Source organism: Balearica regulorum, chromosome 25 (assembly GCF_011004875.1).
Source record: "Balearica regulorum gibbericeps isolate bBalReg1 chromosome 25, bBalReg1.pri, whole genome shotgun sequence".
In the NCBI taxonomy this organism is placed as follows: domain Eukaryota; kingdom Metazoa; phylum Chordata; class Aves; order Gruiformes; family Gruidae; genus Balearica; species Balearica regulorum.
In genome coordinates this window covers 4,040,314-4,053,189 of record NC_046208.1, presented here as the reverse complement: position 1 = coordinate 4,053,189, position 12,876 = coordinate 4,040,314, and the positions used below count along the sequence as shown (strand labels likewise).

At 55.4% G+C, this 12,876-nt stretch overlaps 2 protein-coding genes across 6 annotated transcripts in view; both read left to right on the top strand.

Moving 5' to 3' along the window:
- Positions 1-2,398, top strand: part of SNRPE (small nuclear ribonucleoprotein polypeptide E) — a 44,192-nt gene extending 41,794 nt beyond the window's left edge. Inside the window, exons 2-6 of the mRNA XM_075775638.1 lie at positions 154-209; positions 415-441; positions 990-1,052; positions 1,314-1,392; positions 2,125-2,398. Of these exons, the coding sequence (XP_075631753.1) occupies positions 156-209; positions 415-441; positions 990-1,052; positions 1,314-1,392; positions 2,125-2,180 (279 nt within the window). The 5' untranslated portion in view covers positions 154-155 and the 3' untranslated portion in view covers positions 2,181-2,398. The remainder of the gene's footprint in view (positions 1-153; positions 210-414; positions 442-989; positions 1,053-1,313; positions 1,393-2,124) is intronic.
- A 2,192-nt stretch (positions 2,399-4,590) lies between these two features.
- Positions 4,591-12,876, top strand: part of SOX13 (SRY-box transcription factor 13) — a 40,060-nt gene continuing 31,774 nt past the window's right edge. Inside the window, exon 1 of one of the 5 annotated variants that reach the window (XM_075775635.1) lies at positions 4,591-4,815. The gene's annotated coding sequence lies outside the window, so the exon portion shown is untranslated. The remainder of the gene's footprint in view (positions 4,816-12,876) is intronic. The other 4 variants (XM_075775634.1, XM_075775632.1, XM_075775628.1 and 1 more) reach the window with 4 other exon arrangements.

Sequence of the window (12,876 nt, the reverse complement as noted above, 5' to 3'; positions counted from 1 at the left end):
GGCGGGGGAGGCGCGGGGGAGCAGTAGAGATGGCGGTCCTCCCAGCCTCCTAGAGCGGCCGAGTCCGCCAGCATCCCACAGCTCCTTGCGCGCTCCCGCCGTGCTTGGCGGCTTCCGGCGGCGGCGGCGGGAGCGTGTGCCGGACAGCAGCAGCCATGGCGTACCGCGGGCAGGGCCAGAAGGTGCAGAAGGTGATGGTGCAGCCCATCGTATCCTTCCTAGGGCGGCGGGGGCGGGGGCGGGGGGGGGGGGGGGGGGAACCGGGGCGGCCTCGTCTCGGAGCCGCGGGGAGGCCGGGGGGGGCGGGAGCCGCTGTGGTGGCCCGTGAGGCGCCGAAGAGGCCGCGGGTGCAGCCCCGGGGCCGTGTCGCTGAGGATTTGTTGCCGTTCTGCTTCCTTAACGCTCCTGCTCCAGAACCTCATCTTCCGCTACCTGCAGAACGTGAGTACCGCGGCCCGGCGGGGCGGGAGGGCCGGGGCTGCGGCAGCTCGCCCCGTGTGAGGGGGATGTCCGGGTGCGCTGGGCCCTTCGACCCCTGCGGGGACCGGGGCGCCGCACCGGAGGGGTATTTCCGAGGTCGTAATTCGGTTTTTGAAGCTGTTTTCTGTTGAACTGAAAAATGTGCTGTCGTTCAGCTACGTGAGAGGAACAGCTAGTTCTGAGTTCAGCGCTTCCTTCTCCCGTTAAGGAGTTTCCCTTGGAACAGGCGTTTGATCCTGCGGTCAGGTGTGCAGGGTTGTTTTCCGTGACAGTTTTAAAATCTATGCCGTTACGCGTTCATCAGCGAACGTGTAAAGTATTTACAAAATAGCGTAATACCTTAAATACATCTGAGGCTGTAACTGAAACCACGTGCGAGAGTTACTCCTCCGAGTGCCACCGAGCTGCAGTGCCTATGGGTAGTGAGGATCGCTTAATGTATGGGAGAGCACGATGTTGCTTGGAGTGTTCACGTTCCTGTTTTGCTCTCCTCCTCCGTCGCTTTGCAGAGGTCCAGGATCCAGGTGTGGCTCTATGAGCAAGTGAACATGCGGATAGAAGGCTGCATCATCGTGAGTGTCGGGACGTTCCCTTCTCATTCTTCTGATTGTTGTGTTGTGGGTTTGGTGGGGTGTTTTTTTTCAGATTCCTAAAAGTATTTCTTCCTGTCAAGAAAAACTAGCATGAGGGGGTGGAAATACTTCATGCCTCTGTAATGAATAGTTTTAATTGTCCAGCCCACATCAGTACAGCTAATGATAGTTTGTGTTGTTGTTGCTGAAGTTTAGACCAGGGGAGTTAGCTTGCTGACTGCTTTTGTTGCTGATTTTTAGGGCTTTGATGAATACATGAACTTGGTGCTGGACGACGCAGAGGAGATTCACTCCAAAACAAAATCAAGGAAACAGCTGGGTACGTCAGTATGTCCGTGTAACATGAGCGGAAACCTTCCAAACACCAACGCTTACAGTACAAAATGTGTGAAGAGAGTTGATTTTGCAGTACAGTGAGCAGATACCAGCTAGGACTCGGTTCCTGCTGTTTCTTGAGCTGGTGGTTTTGTTCAATGTGCAGGAGAATCTGCCTCTGCCCGACAGCGGGTTTTGCCTGTCAAACGTGTGTAACGTATGGACTGTACTGCAGTTTTTCTGCAGCCGGGGTGGCTGGAGGAGTCTAGTCAGATTCCTCTCAGCTGCATAACGCAGGTGGCCATGAGCAATCCTGTTTGCTCATTTGATCATTTGTGTATCATTATCATTGCTGTGTCATCTCCGAGTCGGAGCAGGGAACCACCAAAGCGACAATATTTCATATTTACCACCTGCTGACGAGGATAAACAGCAGTCTGTGACAAGCGACACATTCGGGCTCTTAGGGGGGACAGAGCGCTGTTCAAACATGGAGCGCAGGAGCAGAGATTGTGTCTGATATGTTGTGGTGGAATTGGGAACGTGGGTGTGGTGTGATGGGAAGGGACCCTCCGTTACTGATAAAAACCTGCTCAGTTACCGCGCAGGTGAATAAAGTGCTAGCGGCGTCTTCTTGCGAGCACCTTTGCCGTTGTGAAATGTTTTTTGAAAACACGAGGTTACCATCGCAGCCTGGGATCTCTCTAATCCCCCCTTTCCTTTCTCTGTGTTGCAGGTCGGATCATGTTAAAAGGGGACAATATCACTCTTCTACAAAGTGTTTCTAACTAGGATTTGTTGCTCTTCACTTAGAGCAGTCGCTACGGTGTGTCAGAGCAAATACAATGCTAGTGGGAGCAGGACCAGGTAGTAGCAAGGGAGTTATGCCTAACTGGGGCCGCGTGCAGACGTAAAAACTGTACTTAATTTCCTTTGTGCAAGTAACGTTTGTTTTTTGTAGTTTGAAACGATGCGCGATGTGTGTCACAAATAAACATTTTTCACATGAACTGTAAACGTAAATCTGCTTGCTTTCAGTCTCGTGCCCTTCTGTGAGTAGAGAAGGGGGAGAAATGTATTCAAAGTGATTTTCACCATGGATCTGTGCAGTCTCTGGTAAATATCTGTGTGTTCTGGAACATTACGGCTGTGTTGGGTGGATGAGGTGGGCTCATTCGGGGTACTGGAGCGACGTGTGGTCCTTGAGCTTGCCTGGGTTCTGGTGAGGGACCTGGGGCTGTGGTGTAGTAATCCAACTCTTACAAACTTCACGGGTAGGTAAAATAACTTTTATCTTCAGGTCAGAGAAGCAGTGAAGGCAGTTACTTTGGATTAAATCTCTATAATTTCTTGCTTTTTTGGGCAGTCTTTAGATTAAACCGTAGCACTGTTAAATAAGTTGAGGTATCAGATGTATCAGTTGGGGTTTTATCATGTTGGTTTATTTTATCTGTTTGAGGATCTGGCTGTTCTGCTTAAGTTTCCACAAGAGAGCTGCATTGCTTATCACATCCACCAAAGATAAGTTCCCAGCTTACTTGGGACTATCGGTCCCCTCTGCTGCTTTTCTGATGTAAAGAAAGACAAAAAAAGGAAAGGTTTTGGCTGTAATTGTACCTCCAAGACTTAAGGTTACCTGGATGCAGAGAAACGATTCGAGATACACCGGCTGCACTAACAAGCTTTCAGTATTTCAAAACTTAAATTTGTGTATCATCTTACGCACGAAAATTAATAAATTTGAGGTGGAAGATTTCTTGCTTCAAAGGATAGAAATATCTGAGCCTTCTGGCAGAGATCATCCCGCATGCTTCTCCCATTCCAGGAAGTCGTATGTAGGAGTACCGCAGCAGGCAGACGTGGTAAGAAACTTTTGAGAGGCAGAGCGACATACTTCAGTGGCTGAAACGGCTCCAGCGGAGTCGGTGTTTTGTATTTCTGTTCACGAGCTGCAAAGTCCTTTCAGCATGAGCAGAAGTAACCTGCTGGTGTCAGTAGTAGTAGAAGTCGTCACCAGAAGCCAACACGTACGGAATAAAATAGTATTTTAAGAGATCGCCTGCATCTGCTTTCCATTTCATCCTTGGCGTACCAAGTGAGGCTTTCAGGGAAGGGAGTTGTCTGGGTCCGTGGTTCGGGTGTTGCACTGAGGGGTATTTATGGTGCGGTGATGTAAAATTTACCTACCTCTCTGCATTGTTACAGGCAGATGATGGCCTTGAAACTAAAAATGCAGGCTCTGAAGTAACTTTGAAGTAATCATTTCTCTTTCCAAGTGTGCCTAACTTTTTACTAGTAGCGTGTGCTAGAAAGAGGTTATTTTATGGGATCCCTTGCATCACGTTGCTTGGCTCCAGTTTATCCAGGGCCACTGAAACAAAACTGGCTGGAGCCTGCGGGGGTCTGTCCTTCCTCCGCTTTGCACATGGCTGGCGAGCAGCTGCTTTTTGAGAAGAGTTGGACATTAGAAGAAATAGCTCGTTCTTATCAGCAGTGCTGCTGCCAGCTCCAAATTGTGCACTTCGAGACACCTTAATGCCTCCGAAAGCTCCTCTGGTCTTTGATATTATCGAGTTAGCGCGAATGAACGTCAATATTGGAGTAGGTTGATGATGGGAGGAAGGAAGTCCAGGGTAATCAGCTCTGAGGCATCTCATGACAAGGTACCAAAATAGGCAGTAATTACGTGCGTGGGGGAGTTGCAGAAGAAAAGGAGCAGCTCCCCAGCAGGAAGCCGTGAAAACTGCAGAAAGCCTGCAGGAGCGTCCAGGCGTGTGGGGATGTCCAGGAGGAAACACAGCCCCATTGTTTGAGGAGCGCCTGGCAGTGGAGTGTTGTGGTCCGAGAACAGAGCTGCTAGGCATTACCAGCACATAGATGGGGCACAAAAACAATTCTGGCTTTGCCGAAATTGGCTTCCCAAGAAGCACTTGTCTGTCCTCATGCAAACCACAGGACTGACTCATCTAAACGCTTGCTGATTTTTTAACCCCGAATCCTTTCAGCTTCCTGAGCGTTTCCAAGCTGCAGGCAGCGAGAAGGTAACATCTCATGAGCCGCTTGAACCGCGCAGTGCCAGAATGAGACCCGAAACTGGCTGCAAAAGAGTGCGGTAGACAGAAGAGGGTGCTGCGGCCTCGGCCAGCTCCCCCTGCCCCTCCAGCAAAGTGTCATAAGCCTCGGCAGGAACAGAGAGTTCCCCAGCATTCGAGCAGCTTTATTGGCTCCCAAACAACCTGGAAGAAAGCAAACTGGGCTGGCTGGTGCTGGGCTGCTCTCAAAAACGGTGCGGCGGCCGGACGGGGTGCCTGGATCTCCCGGGTGCCGGCACCTTCCCCGGCTCACCTGCACCCTGGGGTGTCCTGCTGCAGAAGGGGATGAGGAGTTGAAGGTTTTGGCTGAGCAGGAGGCAGTGAGGAGGAGCAAGGTAGAGTGAACGCTTACAACTGGGCTCTCTGTTTAGAAAACTCCTGTCGCTTGGCTTTCTGCTGCCTTGAAGCCTCTTGCGTTTGCTTTTGCAAATTGTACTTTTCCAGGATGTGCACATTCCTTTCCCTCCAGTGCAGGGGTGGGGGGGAGCGGGGTGGAGGGCGTGTAAAGGCTCCTTTTGAAGAAGATGCCTTGAGGTGGCGTTATTAGGAGTGCCCCAGCACGCTGGATTATTGCAGTGGGATGTCACGTTGTGGTGCAAATACCACGCTGCAGTGTTTGCACATCTCTAGGAAACAAAGTGCCCACGGTGGGATTTACCAGAGAAAGTTTTCTTACCGCTACTGGCACTCAGATATCTGTCACAACCAAAAATCGAGCTGGCAGTAGTTTTAGATACCATCTGACCGTACCCGAATGTCTGTTTTGTAGAAATAGAGCGAGCGAGCTCTTAAAAAGCGAGTGATTGAGACCTGCTTCTGCACTAGTGATGGCACAGCTTACAGAAGACAGAGCTCTCTACCGTGCGGCGTTTCAGTTTGAGACCGATGCGCTGATTGTGGCAGGCAGATGAGAGCCCACTCAGGTCCGGGTGGGGCTCTGCAGTGTGTGATTTTTATTTTTTTTTTTCTTTCTTAAAAGTGTTAACACCTTGAACAGCACTGGAAGGTGCTTTGAGTAAATATTTGTCCTTTGTCTCTGCCTGTGGCTTTGGGGTTGTGGGAAAAAGGCTGCAGTTCTTCCCTTTCGCACTTGGGAATTGCTTGCCCTGACCCAGCCCAGTCCTTTTGCGGGATCAGACTCTCCGTGCTTGTGAAAGAGCCCCCCGAGGAGGGAGGCAGAGTGGTCCTGCCTTCCCAGAGGGGAACAGTTTCTCTGTGGTTCCTCGGTAGGATGCGATGATTTGTAAGAACGATTTTATATATGCTTGAACTTAAACCTCTGAGCCAACCAGCTGCCTGCAGGTGTTTCTCGGTGCCCTTCCTGGGCACTTTTGCTCAGGCGTCGTGGGACGCGGCGGGCTCCATCCTCAGGCAGGGCATGGGTCTGTGTTGGCAGGAGCACTGCAAACAGGAGCAGACACCTTGCGTAGCCCGTGGCTGCTTGCTGAGCTTGGGCTACCTTCAGCATTTACTGCCAGTTCAGGACTGTAACCTTCGGAGTGTCCTAAAATAAGTAAACGGGGAGATGGGGTGCGTAGCTGTGTGGGCTGTACAAGGGGAAAATCGCCTTTCCCTCCGTCGCGCTCTGCCACCACCCTTCATCCCGCAGAGCTCCCTTCTCCCGCAGCCTCGCCACCTCGTGCTTTAGCGCACATTATCTGGGAACTTATTTCAAGCGCTGGTATGTTTTAAGGATCGTGTGCCTAAAAATAATAGTATCAAACCAACAACAGCGGAAGGTCAAGGACTCAAACAGCTTAGAAGCTGTCCCCTTAGGGCAGCATCTGAATATGGAAAACTTGTGTGGAGGGTAGAGGCAGGAGCTGGGGGGGAGCAGCCTTAAAGCGTGCTGTAACGCTGTCCTAAATTCCTTCCCTGTTCTCGTTCCAGTCCTGCACGGGGATGGAACCGTTTGGGATTGTTTTTGCCATTTTTTGCCGTGGGCAATAAAACCAGTCCCCTCTTCGGCTGAGGACGGGGTTGGTACCCGTGACAAGCAGATAGGATGCCGTGGGGAGGGGAGTTTGCTGGGCAGCCATTTTGCCCTTCTTCCCCCGAAGCCCTCGCAGAAGGGCTCTGGTCGCACACAATGCCAAGAACTGGCTCCAGCAGGTTTTGTTCGTGGCAGTACCCTCCGTTGGCAGCCCACACACAAGGTGCCCAGCATGGCTGCCCCCCCGTCGTGCCTTTTCACATTCATACCCACCAGGGGCATCATTACTATTGTTTGTAACATCTCTTGGAAAAATGAGTCATGGGCATTTTGCCTGCCCTCAGCAGGGAAACTCTGCCACATTAGCAGCAGCAACGCCCGCCCCCCCCCGCGCCGCTGCCACGCATACCAGCAGGGCCCTTCGTGCAAGGAGCTGGACTTGCTTCGCTCAAGTTGGTCGATGTTAGCGCTTTTCTTGCCAGCGGTAACCTGGGCTTTGGGAAGGGTTGGTGCTCCCTGATTCCCCGCGCACAAAAGCCTGGATGGAGTTCAGCCCAAGGTGTCTGAGCAAACTCCGTCACCCAGACCGCGACCCTGTTCCCGCAGGTCGCTTCCCTCCTGTGCCTTGAGCTGCAAGATTTAAGCCCAATTTTCCTGCACTTGTCTTTTGGGCCGTGTTCCTACCCAACGCAGCGTCGCGGTGGATAATGTTTTCTGGGCTTCTCTCACTACGATCCCAGTTTGTCTGCGGCAGAGATGGAGATCGTTATTTACAGCTCTGCTCCGTGGGGCAGGCTGTCGTCGAACTGTAGGATTTGGGGTACGGACGTGGTAAAACAAAGCCATGAAACAGCTTCAGGTTTGGGCAGTTTATTTTACTCACATGCGAGTATTAAGACCCCGAACGCTCGGGTCCCATTCCAGGTTTTGCCCGTCTCACTAGAAAAGTCAAATGGGATCAGGTTTGCAGAAGGACTCACCTTGTTGCAAGGGCCAGAGCTTCAAAAGCAGACTGTGCTTTGCTTCGGGTCCGGCCCTGATTTTCAGAATTTTCCTTTATCTGCTATTCTTCAGTCTCTTGTCTGCAAAATAAGAGCAATATCTAATAGTCCCCTGGGGGGGTGATGGCTGATGGAGTGGTGTGATGTCCTCAGCTGAGTGGAACAGCGCTGTGCACCGACCTGCTGTCTCTGTGGCTCTCCTGCTGCCAGGCAATCTGGTTCGTAAATAAATCTGACTCTTCTGGGGACACTTCTTCTCCTTCCCTGTGCTCCCTGCTGCGTGGGTTAGGAGTTAAGGAGACTATTCAGGTGGTTGTTTTTCACCTTGTAAACTGAGCTAGAAGTAGACAGGTCCAGCTGGTGAGGGATCTTAAAGGGTTGCCAGACCTCAGTTGCATTTTGTACGTTGAGATGCTACAAAATAGAGGGGAAGTTTGACCGGCCGCCGTACCCCGAGCATTTGACCCAGACCCCAGGGTCCCCCACTGCACGGGGACATCCAGCGTGCCAGTTTGTGTCAGTGGCACCTGCAGAGCCGCTCTCTGCCCCTCCAGCGCTTGCCGAGCTGCTGTCGAGGCCCCCCTCCGCCTCGCCACGTGCAGGTGTCGGGGGGACAGGAGAGCAGCGCCAACGGGAGCCGCGCTTTGGTGGAGATGGGCTGTCGAGTTAGCAGTACGGCAGGTACCAGCATCCGCTCTTGAAAAGGCTTTTTTTTTTCTCAGCTGGGGCACGGCAGACCGTATTGCACCACTGCCTCCTCCCCAAAGTACAGTGTTTTGGAGCCCATCCCTTTATCGTAAATCAACAACAGAGCTAATATTCATATTGAGGAAGTGAGATAATATCAGAGCCCAAGGTGGGCTCCGAAGTGGGTGCGTGAGACGTGCACAAGTTTGGGGGGAGAGGGAAAGGGGGGCTGCGGTAGGAGCTCTTTATCTGGGAGGAAATTGGTCTATTCGAGGGGGAGAGAGCGGGTGCACGCGTGTCTACGTGTGTGCGCGCACACGGTTGTGTAAATAACACTTGCCAGGAGCATGAGAGAGCCCCTGGAGCAGGACAGGCTCCTGCCAGCACCGGGGGTCAGGTCAGCACGGTGCAAACACGGGCTGATCCGTGTGCACCCGGGCTGGGGTCAGTCTAGGGACGGGGAGCCGGTCGCTGCCGCCTCCCTGGGCTGGCAGCTTGAGAGGACGAGAGCGAGTCCCCAGGAGACACAGGGGACTGGGGCAGAGGCAGCGTCAGAGCTCCCCCAGCCGCGGGGTGCAGTGCCCAGGGGAGGGGTACCTTTGGTACCCGGCGTGCTTGACCTCTGCAAACTGCAGCCGGGCTCCCCAAGGGAGGAAACGTCCCCTTGCTCTGTGGCGGAGACACGAGGCTGCGGGGAGCGAGGCAGGCGGTGCAGCAGTGCCAAGATCCAGCGTCTCTTATCACACCTTACCTGGTTTTCCCAAAAAGTTGCTACTGATCCCCAAATCAATCCCTTGGTGCTTTTTCCAGAAATTAATCTTAGAGGCATTTGAGAGGCAAGGTCCACCCTCATCATCTGATTAGAAGCAGTGGGGATTCCCAGGATTAAGACATAAACACGCAAAACCAGGTTGAATTTATACCTTTATTAACTCCAATTTCTTCCCTCTCTTTGAAAAACCCAAACCCTGTTATTTGTTCTTGCGAAGCCAAGCTTGGTCTGGAGCTACCGACCGCCTGGGCTGCGCTTTTTCCCCTCCGAGGGTGACAGGACCAGGGGGGTCGGCTGGCACCCAGGCGGCACCGAGGTGCATTTGGGCAGTGGGGAAAGATGCTCGGCGGCAGCTGATCTGAGCCCGGACCTTGTGCAGCCTCTCAGCCCTCCGGCGAGAGGGCTGCGCTCCAGGGAGCGGGGGGAGCAGGGGGGGAACCCAGGCTGTGCAAGCCAGCTCTTCCAGCTTGTCCCGGCCCTCTCTGCGAGTTATCTGGGAGGGTGGTCGGACCCCTGGAGCGGGGGGTTCCGCTGGGTCTGAGCCCAGCTCCCTGCATGGTGGCAGGGCACGGCAGCAAAGCTGTCCCAGGCTGATTGAGTTTCTGCAGGGCAGGCGTCCCCTTCCCCCAGCAGAACTTGCCGGCGCTGCTTTGCCCGGCCCCGGCCCCCTCCCGGGGCTCAGCCTGGGCTCCTGGGGTGAGTTACTCCCTTCCCCAGCTGTTGTGAGCAGCTTCATGCTGAAAGGGTGTCTCTGGGGAGAGCGTATCTCTTTCCTGCTCCATCAGTCTCCCAGCCCACCTCCAGCCCTGCCTGATGTGCCGGGGCAGCGGCAGGCTCCGGAGGGATCAGCTGGGGCTGGATGGAGACGGGTCCCCGCTCCTTCCCCCTCCCCTGGCTTTTGCATAGCACCCAGATTTATTTTTACATAGGAAGCAGCTATGCAAATAGGGCCTGGGGTGCTGCACAAACAGTGACGGGAGGACCCAGGGCTGCCTCGTCCTTTCCCAAGTACCGTTGATGGTACCAAGTACCTTTTCCTTGGTACCGATGGAGAAGTCGGGCTTTGCAGCGGACGACAGTAAACGCCCGTTGCTCTGCGTGCCTGGGGGATGTTGGTCTTTAGGGGATGCTGCGTGACGAGAGGAGGCAGCAAAAATACAGGGATGTTGCAAGGCGGCCACGGTTCACCTCCTGTGGGTACGGAGAGCGGAGCACCAGCAAACGCTGCTGGGAGGGCAGCGGGGCCACAGCCCCATCCAGCGCGGCTGGAGCCTGGGCACCTCCCCGGCTGCCGGCCAGCAGCAGCGCGGCAGCTCCATCCTGCTCTGCTGCAGGGATGGCTCCTGGCAGCAGGATGGGGCTTCGGCTCCCACCGTTGATGCTGAAGCGGGGGGTCTTTTCCCCCCTCGCCCCAGCACAGGTTTGCTGGAGCCTGTGGGGATGCAGACAGCGACCTCAGCCCCTCCGGGAGAACCCTCCCTGCTCTCGCCCCATCTCCCCGGGGCCTGGGGGTGTCTCTGCCTGCTCCCTGCTCGGGTGGGTGGTCCTGCCGCCTCTGCCCATGCTGTGCCGGGCCGTGCTCTGGCCTGCGCGGGCACAGGCGGGCTGTAGTGTGCCGTGCCTTTTTAGGAAGGGTGGTGGGGAGGGAGTGGGGAAGGAAACATGCCGGTTTCGTTATTTAGTGTCCCACACACGGAGCCTGCCTGGCCCTCGGGAAACCTCCATCCACTGCGTGGCTGGGATCTGCAGCGAAAGCAAACAATGGGATCCCCAGAGACAACAATGCCCCATTGTCCTTTGAAGCCATAACAATGAAACAATGGCCCACAGTCTGCTCCCTTTATTCCCAGGCACGCCCCCCCTGCAGCCCCATCCCGTGGCCCCGGGGCCGTCTGTGTTTGGGGGGCTCACCCCATCGCCGAGGACCCGTGGCCGCTGCCCGCTGCCCCCCCATCCCATCCCACACGGTCCCGTCCCTCATTTGTGGGGTGAGTCTCGGGGGTCCTCACGGCCTCCCTGTCGGCACGGGTTGTGCCGGAGAGGAGGAGGAGGTGGCTTCTAGCGGGCTTTGATCCTCGGGGTTTCATCAACGGGAGGGATGGAAAAGTCCCGTTAGGTCACACGGTCTGTGCCCCGGAGAACAGCGGGGCTTTGTTGTCTCCGGGGATGGCCACTTGTCGGCTCTTGCCGTCAGGGCACTCCCTGAAGGTTTCCTGGTGTGTCCTCCTCCTCCTGGGGTTAGAAACAACCCCAGTGGCTATGCCCACCCTGGTCGCTGCAGACACCCCCAGATGCTCCGCAGGAGCGTGGGGCTGGGGAGAAGGATCAAGCCCTCGTCTGCTCTTTGCATCCCTGGGGTCCCCAGAAGCTGCTGCGCTGTCTCGGGTGAATCCCCCCCGCTTTGCCAGATGGGCTGCAGCAGCTCTGGGCACGGGTGGCTGGCGGGGGGGGGGGGTAGAGGGGTGCCCACCCTGCATTCCCAAGGGTCCCTCTCAGAGGGCACCCAGTTGCTGTGCAGCATGGGGGAGATGCTGGGGGGGCACTGGGCAGAGGGAATGCTGCTGCAAAGCAGCCTTGGTGTTTCCTGCCATTGAACGCTCTCCTGTTCCTTCTCTGGCTCCCAAAAAGCAGGGCTGGGGGAGAGCCAAGGTTGTGTTAGCCAGGGACCACCAATGCCAGGGCCGGGACTGCTTGGCCGGGCTTGGATCTGGTGTGGATCGGGGTCAGATCCCCACCCTGGCTCTGGGATTCAGTGCAGGCAGCACGCTGGACCCGGGCACCTCTCTGTGCCTCTGCGGCCCCGGCTGTGCACGTGGCCGTACCACGCAGTCACCGTCGCGCCTGTTCCAACATCCTCAGCTCATCCGCTGAGAGCGGGGCAGCAGCGAGTTGGGGTCCGATTTGTCCTTTTCCCAGTGCTCGTTTGTCACGCAGAGAGAGGGGAACCCAGTGGTGGGCTCGGGGACACCCTCCTGTCCCCAAAGGCCACCGCCAGCCTCCTCCTGCAGCCCCCACGGAGGCCCTCGGCGCCCCCCCCCTCCTCCCTTTACCTTTGGGCAGAGGAACCCACCTGAATAGGTAATGGCTGGAGGAGAGAAAAGAGCCCGGAGTACATTGTGTTTCCAACGGGCCGGGAACAATTGCTAAATACAAATCACACAGAGAAAAGGGAGAGAGAGAGAGACAAAAGAAAGAATGCCAGCACAAAGGAGAGGAATGAAATGGTAAGTAAAGTCAAACAAAAAGGAGCCGGGCTGAGACAAAAGAAGGGAACAATATCCCCGAGGCAATAGGCTCCTGAACAATGGGGACAGTGACAGCGGCACAAAGGCACACTGTTTGCAAGTAGACGTTATCTCACACAGCCACTGGCAGGCCTGGCCCTGGCGCTTCTATTTTCAGGGATGCTTTTGTGCTGTGCTGAACAATATTCCTTGCATGGCTGCAGATAGAGAGATGAGGGGGGTTTGGGTCTCTTTTTTTTTTTTTTTTTTTTTTTTTTTGGCCTTCCCGGTGCCAGCTCTGTAATAAAAACAGGTTCAGCCCTTCGGAGAGCGGGACAGAGCGAGGGGGTGGGTGGGCAGAGCCGGCCGAGCTGACCCACCGATGCCAGGGATGGTGCAGCTTTGCTGGTGGATGAGCATCGGCCGATGCCACCTCCTGCAAGGGCCCGGCTGGGACCCCAGCACCGCTGGGCGGCCGTGGCAGAGCCAGCACCCAGGTGGGAGCGGGACCCTACGGCTCTGGGGCGGTGTGTTTTATGACTCATGTCCAGGGCTTATCAGCCCCAAGCTTTGCATTTGGCCAGCTGCACTTGCAGGCCTGAAACCAGAACCGGGCAGACCTGAAAGATCGCTTTTCCCAGCCGCTTTTGTTTCAAGCACTTACATTTTTAACCTCTCAAGTGTGCAGGCAGGGATAGAGGCTGAGAAGCCTCCTGGGTGCTGGCAGAGCTGCCCGGCTGGTGCCAGACACAGCTCCCGGCATCCCTCCGTGCCCATCC